Raw genomic sequence first — 15,975 nt, forward strand, 5'->3', positions numbered from 1 at the left:
TCCACTGAATTACTTGCAGTATCTCGCACAGGGTGTGCCTTCTTTCCCTTTTAGGACTTTGTTTAGGCTTTTCCCTCTGTCTAAAAAATCTGGCTATCTCATCTTCATCTTCTGGTACCAGAAGTGATATATTCCCCCCAGGAAGTTTGTGACAACCTTGGAAAGACAATGTTAACCTCCAAAGCACACTATGCTTACTTCTACTGGCGATCTCATGACATTGCACTATCATTTCCCTTTTATCCTTCTCTTCCAGGAGACTACAAACTTCTTAAAGACAGGAAATATGCCTTCACATTGCCACTTGCAAAATGCCTAGTATATATAATACATGCATACTATACGTTGTTCTAATTAATTACTATTTGTTCATGAGAGGTAGACTTACTTTTACAATTTTATAAACAGTTATCCAGTATCCACATAAAAAAAACTCAGGGACAGGCAACTTATTTTTTCATGAACATTCTAAATGCCAGAAAGCTTCCTTAAGGTGGCCTATTGCAACTACACCATCTTACAAAGTACCTAACACTTGACCTAAGGGATGATGATGACGATGATGAGGAGGAGGAGGAGGACGACGATGCCGACGACGATAATACAGCTGATACTATAGACCCAGGCACTATGCTGGATCCTTCACATGAATATGCTCAGTCCACCCTCAGAACAATTCTTTAAGTCAGATCATTATTATCTCCCCAGTACAAATGAAAAGAAAGAGGGTTAGAGAAGCAACTTGGTGAAAGTTACAAGACAAACAAGTGGTGGAATCAGGATTCAATCTCATCAAACGGAGTCCAGCTCTTATCATTAATTCACTCCCACCTCCAAACCAACTGTCAAGCAGTCAGGCAAGTCTTTCAACTCTGACCCTAAAAATATTTGTAGCTAAAAAAAATAATAATAAATAAATTTTAAAAATAAAATACATAGTTAACTTTGTTTTACACTCATTTCCAAATTCATTGGCCGATGGAACTCTTTTAAGGGGCCATACCTATATTAACACCCTGAAGAACTGCAGACCTATAAAACACACTTTGAGAAATACTGCTCTAAACGTGATTAGTCTCCTAATTCATTGTTAAATTGTATTTGCTTTTGGAGCTGCCACATGACGGTCCTAGCATATACTGGGACAGTAGCCAACTACAATCCCAAAGATGTTCACCCGATCTTCATCCTATCCAAATCCTACTGAATTAGAATCTCTGGAGTGAGACCTGGTAATTAAAACTTTTAGTCATCATCTTAAGGTATTCCTAGGCACATTTAAGTTTCAGAACCACTATTTTAGAATAAACTGAAATAATAGTGTTCAGTCCTGCCTTGGACTGAGCATCTCACATCTCATCAGCAAATCTCATTTATAACCCAGAGGTCCCTTCATAACCAGTTTCAACCCTCCCTACCTCTCAAGCATGTTCTCCTGCCTTCTGATCCTTTTATTACCCCATAGTATATGGCACAGTATTCTGTCAAGCCTTCATCTTTGCACACTACTCTGTTGACTTTCCGCGTGGTTGCTGAAAAGCTCTTACTTATCTTTTGGGAGTTAACTAACATACTGTCTCTGTATAGGAGAGTGGGTCCCTCCCTAGTGTGTGTATTCACAGTATGCCAATATGTCTATTATAGAGTTTAATGCATTATATTGTAACTACGGACATACGGTTCTTCTTTTCCAACAGAATACAAGTGTCTTTAAGGTAAATGCCAAATTTTAACCCTTCTTGCATTCTCAGTACTAATCTAGTCCTGGCCAATCGTTGAAGTTCAATAATTGTCAGCTGAGGGATTCAAAAGCATTTAAAAGCTTTTATCTTTGATGCTTGATTCTCTTCCAATTTGTTTAGCTAAGAGAAACAACACGCATCAACCAATCAATGCAAACTGTGGTGGAGGTAACACAAAAGGTTGTTGATAAACGTAGCACTGAAGCACAAAGTCAAGTGCTCCAACTACATTTACTTCTTGAAAACAACTGTTAGTAAGACGCCAGCCACCTAAGATAAAAAAATCAGAGATGAATTAAATCAATGATTGATACATAAACAAAAAACCGACAGATTTTGAAAACGATCATTAAATTAAAAACAAAAAACTAAAAATCTAAAGAGCTGATAGCATGCACATGTCACAACTTAAAACTGAGCAGTTGACTCATAGTAGAAATAGAGGCACTTGAACGCTGTTTTTGCTCTAAGACTAATTAATTTTGAATGTCACTGAAGACTATTGGTGCATCAAAATGTTTGATTTCATTGATTTGCTTTCATTCTGTATTCTAACATTGTACTCTAAATATCAAAGCATAGTCAACACCATTCTGAACCTGGGAATTAAGCAGAAGCTCACAAATGTTTATCCATTGTGATACAAATATGATAATTGTTCAACTTGATATACCCACAAATCATTTCATGTGACTGTGAGAGGTTCATTCAGGCCTGATAATAAATTCTAATAGCTTTTAAAAAAAATAAATAAAAGGTTACCTGCGACTTTAGATTCTGTTTGCACAGAAACCGGCCAGCTAAGGCTCTATTCTGTCCATTTCCTACTCAATTTACCTGAAAGACAGGTGTCATTAAGGATATTTTAATAATTTGCATAACTGTCTTCTCATTGTACACCCCAAGAGAAGCAGGACAATTTAATTGATAAATCAAATCAACGGTAAATAAATCAAATAACGGTATTGTTCTATTTTTCTAAATATCAGTTTTATTCATTTTATCCAAATTAATACCACAAAATAGTGAGGACATTTATTCTTGCTATGAATACTTTGTCATTGCTCCAATATAATTATTATACAATATTCACTTTTGGCAAACAGTATTTTATCCAAAATCAGTAAACATAAAAATACCAAAATAAGTAACCACATATCTGAATTCCTATTGTACAATTTTCAAACACAGACACAACTTTTACCTAAGTTCTGAACAACATTTGGCCCTGTCATCGAACCCAATCTAACAAACTACACAACAAATAACTTTATATTGGTCCAAATACTTTTGCTTAAGCAAAATTCACAATCATGTCTAAAATTTCGAATTAACAATATTGTTTGGATATATTGATAATATTATTTAAAATCACCTAATTTCAAAAGAAATGTATTTGCATTTTATCATTTAGTTAATGTGGGGACAGAGCCAGGAGTGCAGTTTTCAGGCTCTCGGCCTCACGTGGAAAGGTGCTGGCTCAGGTAGTAAATGGCCATCAACTGTGATTGGATGGCCATCAGCTGTGGCTAGTTGGCCATCAGCTGTAACCAGTGAGCCATTGGCCACTAATATAACTGCTGTGGCTACGCGATAGCAGCAAATGGGGGCAAGCAAGAAGATGGTGGCTGAGTTACCAAGAGCGGATTGCAGTTAGCATGGCAGATTGCAGCTAGCAAGAGAGGTTGGTTGGCAGCGCAAGTGGACGGAGGCTTGCAGATCGTGTGGCTCCTGCCTCCTGTGTCTCCAACCCAGCTGTCAGAGAGAATATTGTGGTACGACTCCCTTATCGATGGCTCCGTGGGTGTTCCTTTTTGGCCTCACCATATCCTGCACTCTTATGGGGGGAGCAGAAACAGAGACCCCGCTTGAGTCCCTGTATGACAGTTGTCAACTTTAAAATTATGGGCAAAGTGTAAGAGAATCTGTAGCAAAAAGGTGGCATATTTTCATCTCTAGGACTCTCTCCATAGAGACAACTCAAAGGAAAACACCTGTCATTGATGAGACTAAATCAGAGAACACCTGCCAAGAATTATTGTCTTGACCTTACCTCCAATTTTTAAAGATGTCAACAATGTTGTCAGATACATAAAGAATGGCAAATCTCTAAGATCTGACAGCAAACCCAACAAGGTCTTCAAACACAAAGTGAAAAAGACACTATTGGGTTGTCTGCATAGAATTTTCTTAATACATGGAAAACTGAGGAAATGTCAGACTACAGAGATGTCCTTAACATTATCAACTTTCAGAAGAAAAGATCAGTCAAGTGACTTCTGCAATTAAGGAGTATTTTTTCTCAAATATTATCAGCCACATTTTGGTCCAAGTTCTTTTTGATTCCTGTAAAACGTATTCTCTCAAGCACTCCCAAAATTATAATGTTGCTTTACATCCCATCACAGTACAGTAAACACCAACGTTAGCTAACTATACATTAAAGAAAAATTCAAGGAAAATTCTTTTGCCCTGTTATTTACTGATCTCACAACAACATCCAAACTCATTTGCAGATCTTGACAACTCCAAACATGTTTCATTCCTCTAATTTCACCAGTAATCCCTGTGTAAACCCGCCCTGATCAGGTTATTCACATGCGAAAAAACAATGCTCTATAAAACACATCAACCATCACCAATAGGTCGAACCAGGGTTGCATTAAAAAATCCAGAAGACAATAAATCAAACAAGAGTAGAAAAACATTATAAAACATACACAAACACGCGCGTGCACACACACACACAAACACACACACACACAGAGGGATAAAGGGGAATATAGATATTATTTCTTAATTACCTAAATCTTTCCTGAAGCCTATTATACATGGTTCAGTTTAGGAGCTAAGGCTTCTGTAGATCTTCTCATGGAGCTTCTGAGCCACAGAAAAAAATAGGAGGTAAGTGCGTAGGTGGGTTAGTTTTGAAGTTTTAAAGGTAGTAGAACAGTAAGATGTGGAACTGGTAGAGAAGGCAGCAATGGATGGCTGCATTTGGAGAAGGATCTGGAAATAAAGTAACAGTTTCCTGCTATTGTTAAAGAGTGGACCTGGAAGAGGGCAGACCTTACCCTAACTATCCCTAACATGATTGCTGCTTCCCAAGAGCTTAAATTTGTGCGTCTAACGTTAAACACAGTCCATACAAGGCAAACAAGATTGAATGGGAAAAGTGCCAAAAATCAGATCTAAAGTCTAGTCCTGCTGCTGTCACGAACTAGCCATAGCTATGAACAATGCAGCTGCCTTCTTTGTGAAATGAGGCAATTGTGCCAGATGATGACCAGTTTCCTTCCAATTCTAAGGCTCATGAACACCAGAAGTCTGTCCCACATATTAGTCACCATTCCTATTCAAAGAGTATATATTTTGGATATATATATAACACCTGTGCATGTGTGTGTGCATATACACACACTGTTCTCAGTCAAAACTCTAAGCCGTATTCCTCCATGTCTCTTCCATTTCTTATCCATATAAAAATGTTATAAACATATTCCCTGAGTATGTATCTGTGTTATGACAGTGAATGTATCCTCTTTTTACGTAAATATGTATATCCTGAAATAGAAAATCTATTTTCTCAAAAGAGAAATGTGGAGTACTACATAATACCTATATATATTTATCTCGAAATATTATTCATTAATGAGTACATTAAAACAAAAACTTATGAACTGTGCTAGACATCATACTATTCTCTACGCTTATTCTGATAGAATGGTTTATGAAAGAGATTAGAACTGAGTAATTTGACACCATTTTGTAAACACTTAAATGTGCCAGGCATATCTGTAAATCCTCAAGTGAATAAGATTTTCCCTTCTGTGTAAGATACAGGAAGGGGGAAAGGATGGTGTCTTCGACAAGGCACTTTTCAAATGGAAATAAAACTGAGATTATCTAATCAGTTATCCTTGTGGGTGGATGGATTTACACCTACACTGAATCTTAGACTTAGGAAATGACAGAGCCGATCATCTTTATGGTTTTCATGACAGAGCCAAAGCAAAAGATTTCCTGAGATCAATATGTGGTTGAGAGAAAGCTGTTTTCAAGGGAAACAGGAAGCTAGGAGCTAATTTGTTTCTATGGTAACTACAGCAGTAGCTACCCAACAGCTGTAGGGGAAAAAAGGGCAGAAAGTTATAAATGCAAAAAACAAACAAACACAAAAATTAATGCTAGTTTACCTTATTAGTGTGATGGTCCTTTGAGTACAATCAAAATGGGTACATACATGTCCCTGCAGCGCCCCAACCCCAGGGACCTTTAGCAATAAGTACACTTGTTTTTCCTCCAAACCTCAAAATGGTAGAACTGCAAAGAAGTTTGGATACTATCTACACTGTGTCATCCTCCCCCCTCCCTTTTTTTTTCAAAATAAGGCAAAGGAAATCAAGACTCATAAAGATGAAATGAATTCTCCAAAGTCAGAGAGTCAGCAGTCAAATCAGGGGTCGTGCATAGGTCTCATAGACCCCAATCCAGGCATTTTTCCAATGCCTTTTCCATGTAGTCTCTACTCCTGATCTCTTCTCCTCCCAATACCCACATTTTTGTCACTTTCTGTGAAAATACTGATACACAGTATTAAAATTAATCATCACCTTTCAACCTCTAAGAGAAGTAAACAGCCGTGCTATTCTGTCAAAAAAAAAAAAAATCTTGACTGCTCTTCTAAAAGAAAAGCCCTTCATACTTCAAGCAGAATTGAATTAAGTTTATATTATATATTAATGGTTATTGTTTAGACTATGTTGCCACTATATATTTCCTTCGAGAGATTTGTGTTTATCTTTTATCAGTCCTATAGTGCCCTTTATTAATTTACTTAGACATGTTTTTAAAGGTTGCCATAATAAAAAGGATATATGATCAGAAGTTCAAAAAATATGAGACCTAAATACCACATTTATTGTATTTGTAGTAGTAAAAATAAATGGCAGTGATATACATTTTCAAATGGGAAAGGCTGGCCTGCATTTTTATATAAACCTACACATTTCCTTGTTTTCAGTTGCTTTGAAAATGTGCTTCTTGATAGAGGAGAAACATTTTCTTTGACTCTCATTTAGTTTTGTCAATTCAAGTCTACAAATGAGCTCTTAGCAAAATATTATAGGAAAAAAAGTCATACCTAATCTGTCCAACCTTTGGCATGCCTGATACCCAGCAATGGGTCAGGTCATCTAGTTTGTGATCAAATATACTCCTGAAAATGCAATTCATTATTGGAGTTATTTGGTTCTTTTAATGATGTATTAAATTTGGTAGTCTCTGGTCCTATCCAATGTTCAGAATATAAGCATAAAATTAAATATATTAGTGAACCATAAAATTAGTGGCCTGGAAAAGGTCAAAAGACACTTAGATGCTTATATGGCAAAGCAAACACACCAGACTACTACAAAGGAGTTTTCAGGGGTCTGAAGGTTGAGTTACACTGTTATATGGTTGGCCATGACTTTTAATTAATATGAAAAGGATGAAGACACTTGAGGACACCCCCAAAAATCCAGTTGTTTGGTATCAGTACAGCCTTCATCACATTCTCTAATAATAATGCAGAGACAGCCTATAAGTCACTTTGAAAGCAGAACGATCAAGATTAAAATAGCCTAAGACTTTCATAATAAAATAAAGACTAATGATACTTTGACACCATCATTTCTAAATGGAATATACTCCTGCATGCAGAAGGAAATATTTCATTGTGAGCTTTTTTTAAGGAAAACTTATCTTTACTGTCACCAGAATTTTATTTGTTATTTTGTTGCATTTTTTAATTTAATAGATAATGTCAAGAAATGTTTTATTATAAATAAAGTATCGTGCTTATTTAGGGCAAAAGACTATATCTTCTCCATGTATTCTCAGTAACTTTCATAGTTTCTGATCTAGAATGACCACGTAATCAGTACTCATTGAATAAAAATTTTAATAATTGACAACACAATACTTTATGAACAAGATATGTTTAGCCATTAATTATTTTAACTGAGGTAATACTTACAAAACAAGAATGCATTTTCTTTCTTTAATCTTAATATAACTCAAATTGTCCTTACCTTATTATATTTTTGTAATTAAATATTACATTAAGAGCTAGCAAGTAGTTATTTAGTTCATTTACTTTCTGTTTTATTTTGTGGTTTAAGGAAGAAGGAAAAAATGGCCCATAAAAAAGTAAATTAAATATGTGCAATTCTGAATCCAAATCTAGATATTGAAATTTACATTTTAGTAGTTTTAAGGTCTAAAACTGTGGAAACAGCACAACTTAAAGTGAACATTTTCATGATTTTAAAACATGACAGATTCACTATCAGAATACACGTATAATTCAGGATGATCTGCACATAATGGTATAATAGGTAAAGGGCTGGAGAACATACAAGAAATGATCTAGATCCACACCCAAAAAAACCAACATCTTAAATGCGAGTCCATGGCAGTTCTTCTTTTGGTTTTCTTTTTTAAAATGTCCTTTTAAAGTAAAAACAAAAAGTCTATCAGTAATCAAAGATCATGTGCTCAAGGAAGAGCCACACTCTAAAATAGAACCTAATTCAATCCCCTTCTTCCTCCTCCCAAAACGTAAGTGAAAAGAGGAAGAAGGAAAAACTTAAAACTGTTCTCAGCTCTTTAATATTGGGAACAAATTATTTTAAATATTTTGATTATAGTATTTTGTCCTTATACTATTTTTTAAACTTCTAACAAATCCAGAAATTCTACTAAAGAATTTCTTCTTGGCTCCTATGATATAACTCACCTATGATATAATGTCTTCAGAGAAAAGCACAATGAAGTTTCATTTCCTTCTAAAACTTAGATATTAAATTGAAAATACACAATGCATAACATTTTCACAAATACATCTATGCATCCTTACTTTTTACTATTTGTAAATATCACTCAATAGCATTAACAGAATAATTTATCCTCTTCTTTCCTGATCTCATTTTCTCCACAACAGTTTTCCATCACAACTTATTTTTGAATTTTTATAAATTTCTATTTTTGAGTACTATTCTTAAAGATAAGAATTAATAAGTGTAAAATATAAACTTATTTACCAAATTAACTTGAACAATTTAAACCTCTTAAATGTGTATTTACATCATAAATTAAAAGCAATACAGGAAATACGTCTCTTGCCTAAGTCTGCAAGAGAGAGGGCTCAACAAAGGAACAATGGCCTCTGCCAGCACTTTTGTCTGGAAGAAAGCTGCCCCTCCAGTCCTCAAACTCAGTTCCTCTTCCTCGTATTTCCCTGGCACCTTTTAAGCTGCTGCCCCAACACTGGAGCTCAGAGTAAGTCCCTGTGTGAATGTGATTTTTCAGGAATTTCAGAAAAACATTCTTTCACCTGAGTTGTACTGACATCATCCACAGTGACCAAAACATGGAACAACCAAAGTGTCCTTTGATAGGTGATTAGATAAAGAAAATGTGGGACATATATTTAATGGAATACTACTCAGCCACAAGAAAAGATGAAATACTGCCATTTGTGACAACATGAATGAATCTTGAGAATATCACGCTAAGTGAAATAAGTCAGAGGAAAAAACCCAAGAACCACGATTTCACTTATATGTGGGATACGAAACTGAAAGCAACAAATGAACAAACAAGACAGATAAACAAACAAAAACTCACAGACACAGATAGGAGTATGGTTACCAGAGGCGGAGTGGGATGGGGGAGAGGTAGAACAGGATAGAGGGTATCGAATATATGGTGATGTGATGGAAGGAAACTTGACTTTGGGTGATGAACACATAAATCCAGTATACAGATGATGTATTATATTATAGAATTGTACACTTGAAACCTATATAACTTTATTAACCAATGCCAGTCCAATAAGTTTAATAAAATTTTTTAAAAAGAAAGAAAAAAGCAATAGAGGAGGGGAAAATGCCAACCGAAACAAAAAGCAAAAATACAATGCTGTAAAATTCAATTAATTATCCAGTTCCTATCTTTATTGTTTCAGTCTGCCAGTTCAGATCATAAAAGTTGGAAATAAAACCATCTATTATATAACTGAACAAATCTCCTCAATAATGGTAATGATGAAAAAGGTATAACAAATTGAAAAAGGAATTCAGACAGTTAAATTGTTCATGTCAAGTATATCAATAAAAGATGAGCTAGTTTAAAAAAAAAGGAAGAGTATTTATTTATAAAAGTTAAATACTTAACTTCTATTAAGAATAAGACTTGTGGCAGTAAGGCAACAGCTGAAGCAAACCACTTGATAATTGATTTATGCCTCCTAGAATCATGTCCATACAAAATAAAATTTCATCCAGCAATCTTCCAATATAATTCTATTTATCAACCTAGTCAAATAACATTAAGTCAGGCTATCATTGAAAGAAAGTGTTCATATAAAAATACTAAATCACATTTAAATACAATGGTGACTTCCGATTACTCTTTTTTAGGCAAACCTGGTAATTTGAAAAGACATTTCCCCCAAAACAAGTCCTACAAATGTTACCCAATCGGAAAGAAAGCACAGTATTACCTATCAACTAGTCGATAAAAATGGAAAGTTCAAACAGGGCTCATTTAAAGAAGCTAATTTCAATCCCATATTTTTCACTCTAATGTTGGGTGGTGCAGGGTAAAAATTCTACCAGCCAAAGTCTTGGAATACATATATTTTAAAAAGTCACAGATGACCTAGTGAATATCTTATGTTGCATTAACTCTCAGAAGCAACATGATCTGCAGAGATTTCACAAGCCAGACAGTCAGTTATAATCAGTGGTTGTGGTGGAAAGGACCTGGGGAGGATGTTATGAGACCTCCAGTATAATTTTGGCTCTGCTATTAACTTGCTGTGTGACCTTGGCCATCATTTAACCCCTACAGTCTTCATTTACTTCATGTACAAAATAAAGGGTCTTCACAAGGTGAACTCAAAGAAATTTTCCACGTCTATGATTCTCAGCTGATTCTGCTTCTAATGGCTCTTTGACCTTGTGTTAATCTCTAATCTATCTGTGTTCTTTCCTCACCTAAAATGGATGCAGGGAAATACATAATATTATTATAATGAAATCTTAGTAAGATTTTTTAAAAACTAGTTTCACGTTAATCATCTGCCCTTTGACCAATAATCAATTGAATCAATTTCCATAGCAATAATAAAAATTGAACACCTTCTTACTAAAGCTTTTGCTATGCAATCTGTCTTACAATAAAATATATTCTATTATCATGAGGAAAGATAATAAAACAATCTATCTTTTTTATAGCACAGTATTGGGGGGGCAAAAAAATCACAAGATGAGTCTGAAAACAAATTCAGATTATCTTTTTAGCCACCCAGTGGAAAGAGCACTGTGGCACTCAGATGGAATCCATAAAAAACAAAAAAACAAAACAAAACAAAAATCACAGTTGTAATGGTCATGAGCCTGTGATCTAATTTAAATAAATATGCACTTGTTTGTTTTTTGTTTATATTTTCTGAATGCCAACTTTTGGTGATTTTATAGAATGGTCTTAAAAGGAAGAATTCAGAGTTGAAGTTATGAATTCTATATTCAAATATGAGAATGTGGACATACTAGAACTTATGTATGCATTCAAATACTAGGTCCAGTAGAGTAGCAATGCTTTAAATTATCTTTTTTCACATTCTATTTCACACTGAAAACAAAACATACTCTCAGACTTCTAAAGTGGTATCAGAAGCACATCTTTGACAAGTTAGTAGATAGACAGCTGCATAATATCTCAGATGGAAAGACTTCTGACATGCACAGACAATAATGAGAATGGAGCCAAAGTGAAGCTGGGAAAATTTCCATTTTTCCCAGGGGGTATCTTTTTTGGGTGTCAGAAGCAAACCAGGCACATGCAGTCGTAAAGATTTAACTAAATACAGTACTCTGTTCTGTAATTAAAAATCATTCACATACTATATAATTTTGGGTTATTTATATCTTTTGTTTCCTTTAAACTGGAGAAACGATTATTGGCTACTTTTATAGCCCCTTCATGGAATTTTGAAGAATTAATTGAGAATGTCAAGGACTAAATTTAAGCTGTCACTCAAGCTAGACACTGAAAAGAAAAATTGAAGATGGGATCACAATCTAAAAAGTAAAATAAAGTTTGCTACAATTTAAATAAGCCAGATTTAGAGAATTGGTTGAAATTTGGATCACCAAAGTGACTCACATTCAACCTGTAAAAAAATATAGATACAGCCCAGGAGGAAAGACACCAGCCTCCAAAATTCAGTGTGCAGGTGAACTCTCTGGTCAACTCACTAGGACAAGCAATTCCAGCACTCTTTTCCCTTGGAAGGAGACAGGACCAAACAGAATGCAGGAGATTCTCCACAAAATGAACCTCCCGGCACACCCTCCCCCACAGGCCAGTCACATACATAGGTTCCATTTCCCCTTCCTCTGTCCTCAGATTAGATCCCTAATGAGAGCCAATGTTCTAGGTGAAACAGATGTGAAGGAGTGTCAAGGCCTCACTGAAAATGTCAAAGAGTGATGACCGGAAGGCCCTAAGAGACATCAGAGCTAAAGAAAAAGTTGGAACAAATGAGCCAAGGGGGAAAAGAAAAACAAAAAAACAAAACAAAAACAAAAACAAAACAAAACAAAAAAAACTACAAGATGAAGCTAGATACAGTTTCAGGACAAGGTTCCAGATAGACTTTCTCAGATTCGTGGACATTTGCCCTTTAGGTCCCATGTGCTAAAGTAAACCTGTGTTTGAGTTGAGGAGAGGAAGGGGACATAGGGAAGGGAAGGATGTGGGCCAGGGTCCCTGAGTTTACCTTGCATTAGATGAGCCTCTAATCTCATCTTTAGGGAGCCCTGTTCTCCTCTCCCCTTCCCCCCTACCCCTCCCCAGAGGCCCTTGGTGGAAAAGTACAGAAAGTTGGGGAAGGAGTTGGGAGAAGTTGGAGCAGCAGGAAAGGGGGCGACTCTGGCCTTACCCGGGCTGCTCTGGACGAGTAGGGGTCCTCGAAGAGGGCCCACATGCGGGGCTGTAGCCTCCGCCAGCGGCCAGACTTGCTGTCGGGGCCCCCCAGGCCCGCGGCGTCCTCGATGCCCAACCTCTTGGCCGCCAGGTCCTCGTCGTCTCCAGGGTCGCCACCGATGAGGTCGGGGGTCTCGAAGATGTCGAGCGCCTCTTCGGCGTCGCGGTGCTGCCTGTAGGTCATCCAGCAACAGGGCTCCACGTCGGTCTCGTCGATGCCCCAGAAGGCCAGCTCCTCCTCGAAGAGCGGCCCGCACACGTCGGCGGGGCAGTGCAGCTTGCCGGTGCGGTAGTAGTTGAGCACATAGGCAAAGACGCCCGGGTGCCGGTCGAAGAAGAACTCACGGCCGCCCCCGGGGTGGTCACTGCTGCCGCCGCAGCCGCGGGAACTGCAGTTGCTCGCACCTCCCTCGAAGCAGCCGCCTGGCCCAGGGGACAGTGGGGGTGGTCGTGGCGGCGGCGAAAGTGAAGGGGGCGATGCCTGCAGCTTGTCACCTGCCGTCGTCAGGCAGTCGCCCTGGGGTTCGGAGGCTGCGAGAAGGGCCAGGCGCGTCCCAGGCAGGGTCTTGAGGGTGCTGCGGTAGGTTTCGTGCCGGGTGCCCCCGACATTGAGGATCACCCTCTCGTTGTTCTCGATCTTGCCCATCTCTGTGGCTCAGACATGACTGGGAAGAGGCGAACACGGCGCCAAGTTAAAGATCCCGACAGTCAGAGCTGCACTGTGACCCCTGCCCCCACTCCCAGCCCAATGTCCCAAGATGCAGGGTTGGCAGATAATCAACGGGCAAACGACCCTCCCAGAGGGAGATCGGAGCCCAGCCCGTCCTCTCCTCAAGCCTCACACCTTTCCCAGGTTTCCCGTGAACCTAGGTAGGTAGCAGTCCAAGGCTTCCTTGACCTTCCATGACACCTTTTCCCCTGCCTCACACCTTTCTCCCGTTGTTCTGATCGCCGCTCCTTCATCGTTTCACCCTTATTCTCTCTCCCGTCTGTTCTTTCTCAAGTCTCACCTGCTCCCAGTCCTTACTCCTTTCCCCGCCACCACCACCACTACCAAGCCCTGATCTCTCCCTCCTAAACCATCTTTCTCCCCTTCCCTTGTCCCTTTCTCTCCCCCTGCCCTGGTTCTTTTCTTCCGCTCTCCTAGACTCTCCTCCTCCCCTAGCCTGGGGGCAATCCCTTTAGGCAGGGAGTTCTCTCCTATGTGCGACTTGGTAGTACTGGGTGACAGACCCCCCCCAGCCCCCTCCCCCCGACTCTGCCGAGAGCCCCCATTGCACGCGTACCCTGGGTCAACTCTGGACTGCCTGCTGCTCCCGGGCTCTCAGGGCGTGCCCTTTGAGCGACCTGTTCTCGGTTCACCTCTACTCTCCCTCACAGACCAAGCAAACAGACTGAACGCAGAAGTCGAAGCAAAAACATCTCCCCGCTGTTGCCTTTCACCAAGGAGACCTCTGACCAATTTCCCGATACAATTTCCTTTTCACATTATTGTTGTTGCTGCTATTATTATTACTTGGAAAAGGAAAAGACCAGGATCCATTTTTGAGAATAGAAGTGATCAATGCATCCCACCCCATCCCCCTTTTCCAAGAAAAACAAACGCCTCGGGGATAGGGGTGGGGGCTGATTTCTAGGAGGGGCGAGGGCCCGGGAAAAGCTGCCGGAGGCACACCCCCTGGGTCCGTGAGCTGGAAGTCCTGGCTGACAGTGTCCCCGTCTCCATTCTCCCAGCCACCTCTCCCCAAGGTTTCACCTCCACATTCCTATTGCAGAACGGAGGAAGGGGGTGCCTGTCTGCAGGGTCGGCATGCCCTTCCCAGCAAATCACCCCCTTTCCCTCCCGCCTCCAGATACCTTAACAAGACCGAGAGAAAAGTGGTTCTGCTTTGGTTTCCGTGCGGACGAGGTTCTCCAGGCAGCGGGACTGAGTCCTGACACCCAGCCGCGCCGCCCTTCTCCAACATGAAACTACTTGTTGGTGTTTTCCGGGTACCGGCTGTTGGGAGGCTCCTCTGGGCGCTGGGGTCGCGGAGACAGCCCCCTCCGGCCGCCTGCCGCTCTCCCCGCCTTCATTCTGCGAGCGGCGGGCTCGCCTCGCGCCAGCCTCCGCGCCCAGAGTCACCATCGTGCAGGGCTGGGCAAACCATGGAGCTCAGGGCGGGTCCAACCGGCGCTCGGTGACCGCGCCGCGAGCGGGCAGATCGGCTGGCGGTGACTGGAGCGGAGCTAGCCGGAGAGGTCAAGAGAGCTCACCCACTTGAAGGTGAAGTCACCCTGCTCGGATTTCGACCTGCTGATTATGTTTCTGCCCCCAAAGCAGCTGCTGCTGGAGCTGCCCCTTCCGCACCACTCGCCATCAACCTCCGCTGCCAAAGCACAGAGCTCAGGAGAGGGTGGTGGGTGGGTGGGTGGGTCTGGGGAAGCTATGTTGTACCAACCAGGTTCATCTATTTTTCTTCCATGAAGCTCTATCTTCATTCTCTTTGGAGCTTCTGCCTGCCTTATTTACACCCCACTCTCCACACCCTTTTTCTCCCTGCTGCCCCACCCCTCCCAACAAGTGAGAGACAGAGAATCTAAGACCAACTGCATTTTTTTTTTTTTTTTAATGACAGCTGATGAGAGAGAGGTCTACTTACAGGTGACAAGTAAGTGTTGTTTCTTGTGGCTCTGGCTTGCTCTTTTCAGTCAAATGTAGGTCTCCAGGCACTACATCATGGTTATATAAAACAAAACAAGTTTAAAAAGTTTATTCCAGGAACACAATGCTCTAGCAAGAAAAAAATTCAGGTTTCTTTATAAAAGTGAAAAAGACAAGCTGCAGATAGCCAAGTACCAAAGTGATTATCTATAATAATTAGCCAATTTCTTCCTTTCTTAAATTTGAATTGGGCCTTGTATTAGTTTGCTAGGGCTGCCATTACAAAGTACCCCAAACTGTATTGTTTATAGCAGTATATATTATCTCATAGTTCTGGAGGCTAGAAATTTGAAATTAAGATGTTGTCAGGGTTGATTCCTTTCGAGGGCTGTGAGCAGCCAACCCATTCCGGGCCTCTTTCCTTGGCTTGCAGATGGCCATCTTCTCCCGGTGTCTCTTCACATCATTTTCTCTTTATGTAGATAGACTGTGTCTGTATCCACATTTCCCTTTTTATAAAAACACTAGATGTAATGATTAGGGCCCACCTTA

General features: G+C 39.8%; 1 protein-coding gene across 3 annotated transcripts in view; it reads right to left on the reverse strand.

Annotated features, from left to right (window-relative positions):
* KCNC2 (potassium voltage-gated channel subfamily C member 2) overlaps positions 1-15,276 on the reverse strand; it is a 239,727-nt gene extending 224,451 nt beyond the window's left edge. For 2 of the 3 annotated variants that reach the window (XM_033118640.1, XM_033118638.1), the window contains exons 1-2: positions 14,637-15,276; positions 12,736-13,444 (exon numbers count right to left, since the gene is read on the reverse strand). In XM_033118640.1, coding sequence (XP_032974531.1) covers positions 12,736-13,425 — 690 coding nt within the window. In that variant the 5' untranslated portion in view covers positions 13,426-13,444; positions 14,637-15,276. Of the gene's footprint in view, positions 1-12,735; positions 13,821-14,636 lie in introns of those variants that run through there. The other variant, XM_033118639.1, reaches the window with a different exon arrangement.
* Between the last annotated feature and the right edge of the window lie 699 nt (positions 15,277-15,975).

The sequence above is a fragment of the Rhinolophus ferrumequinum genome, chromosome 10 (assembly GCF_004115265.2).
Source record: "Rhinolophus ferrumequinum isolate MPI-CBG mRhiFer1 chromosome 10, mRhiFer1_v1.p, whole genome shotgun sequence".
In the NCBI taxonomy this organism is placed as follows: domain Eukaryota; kingdom Metazoa; phylum Chordata; class Mammalia; order Chiroptera; family Rhinolophidae; genus Rhinolophus; species Rhinolophus ferrumequinum.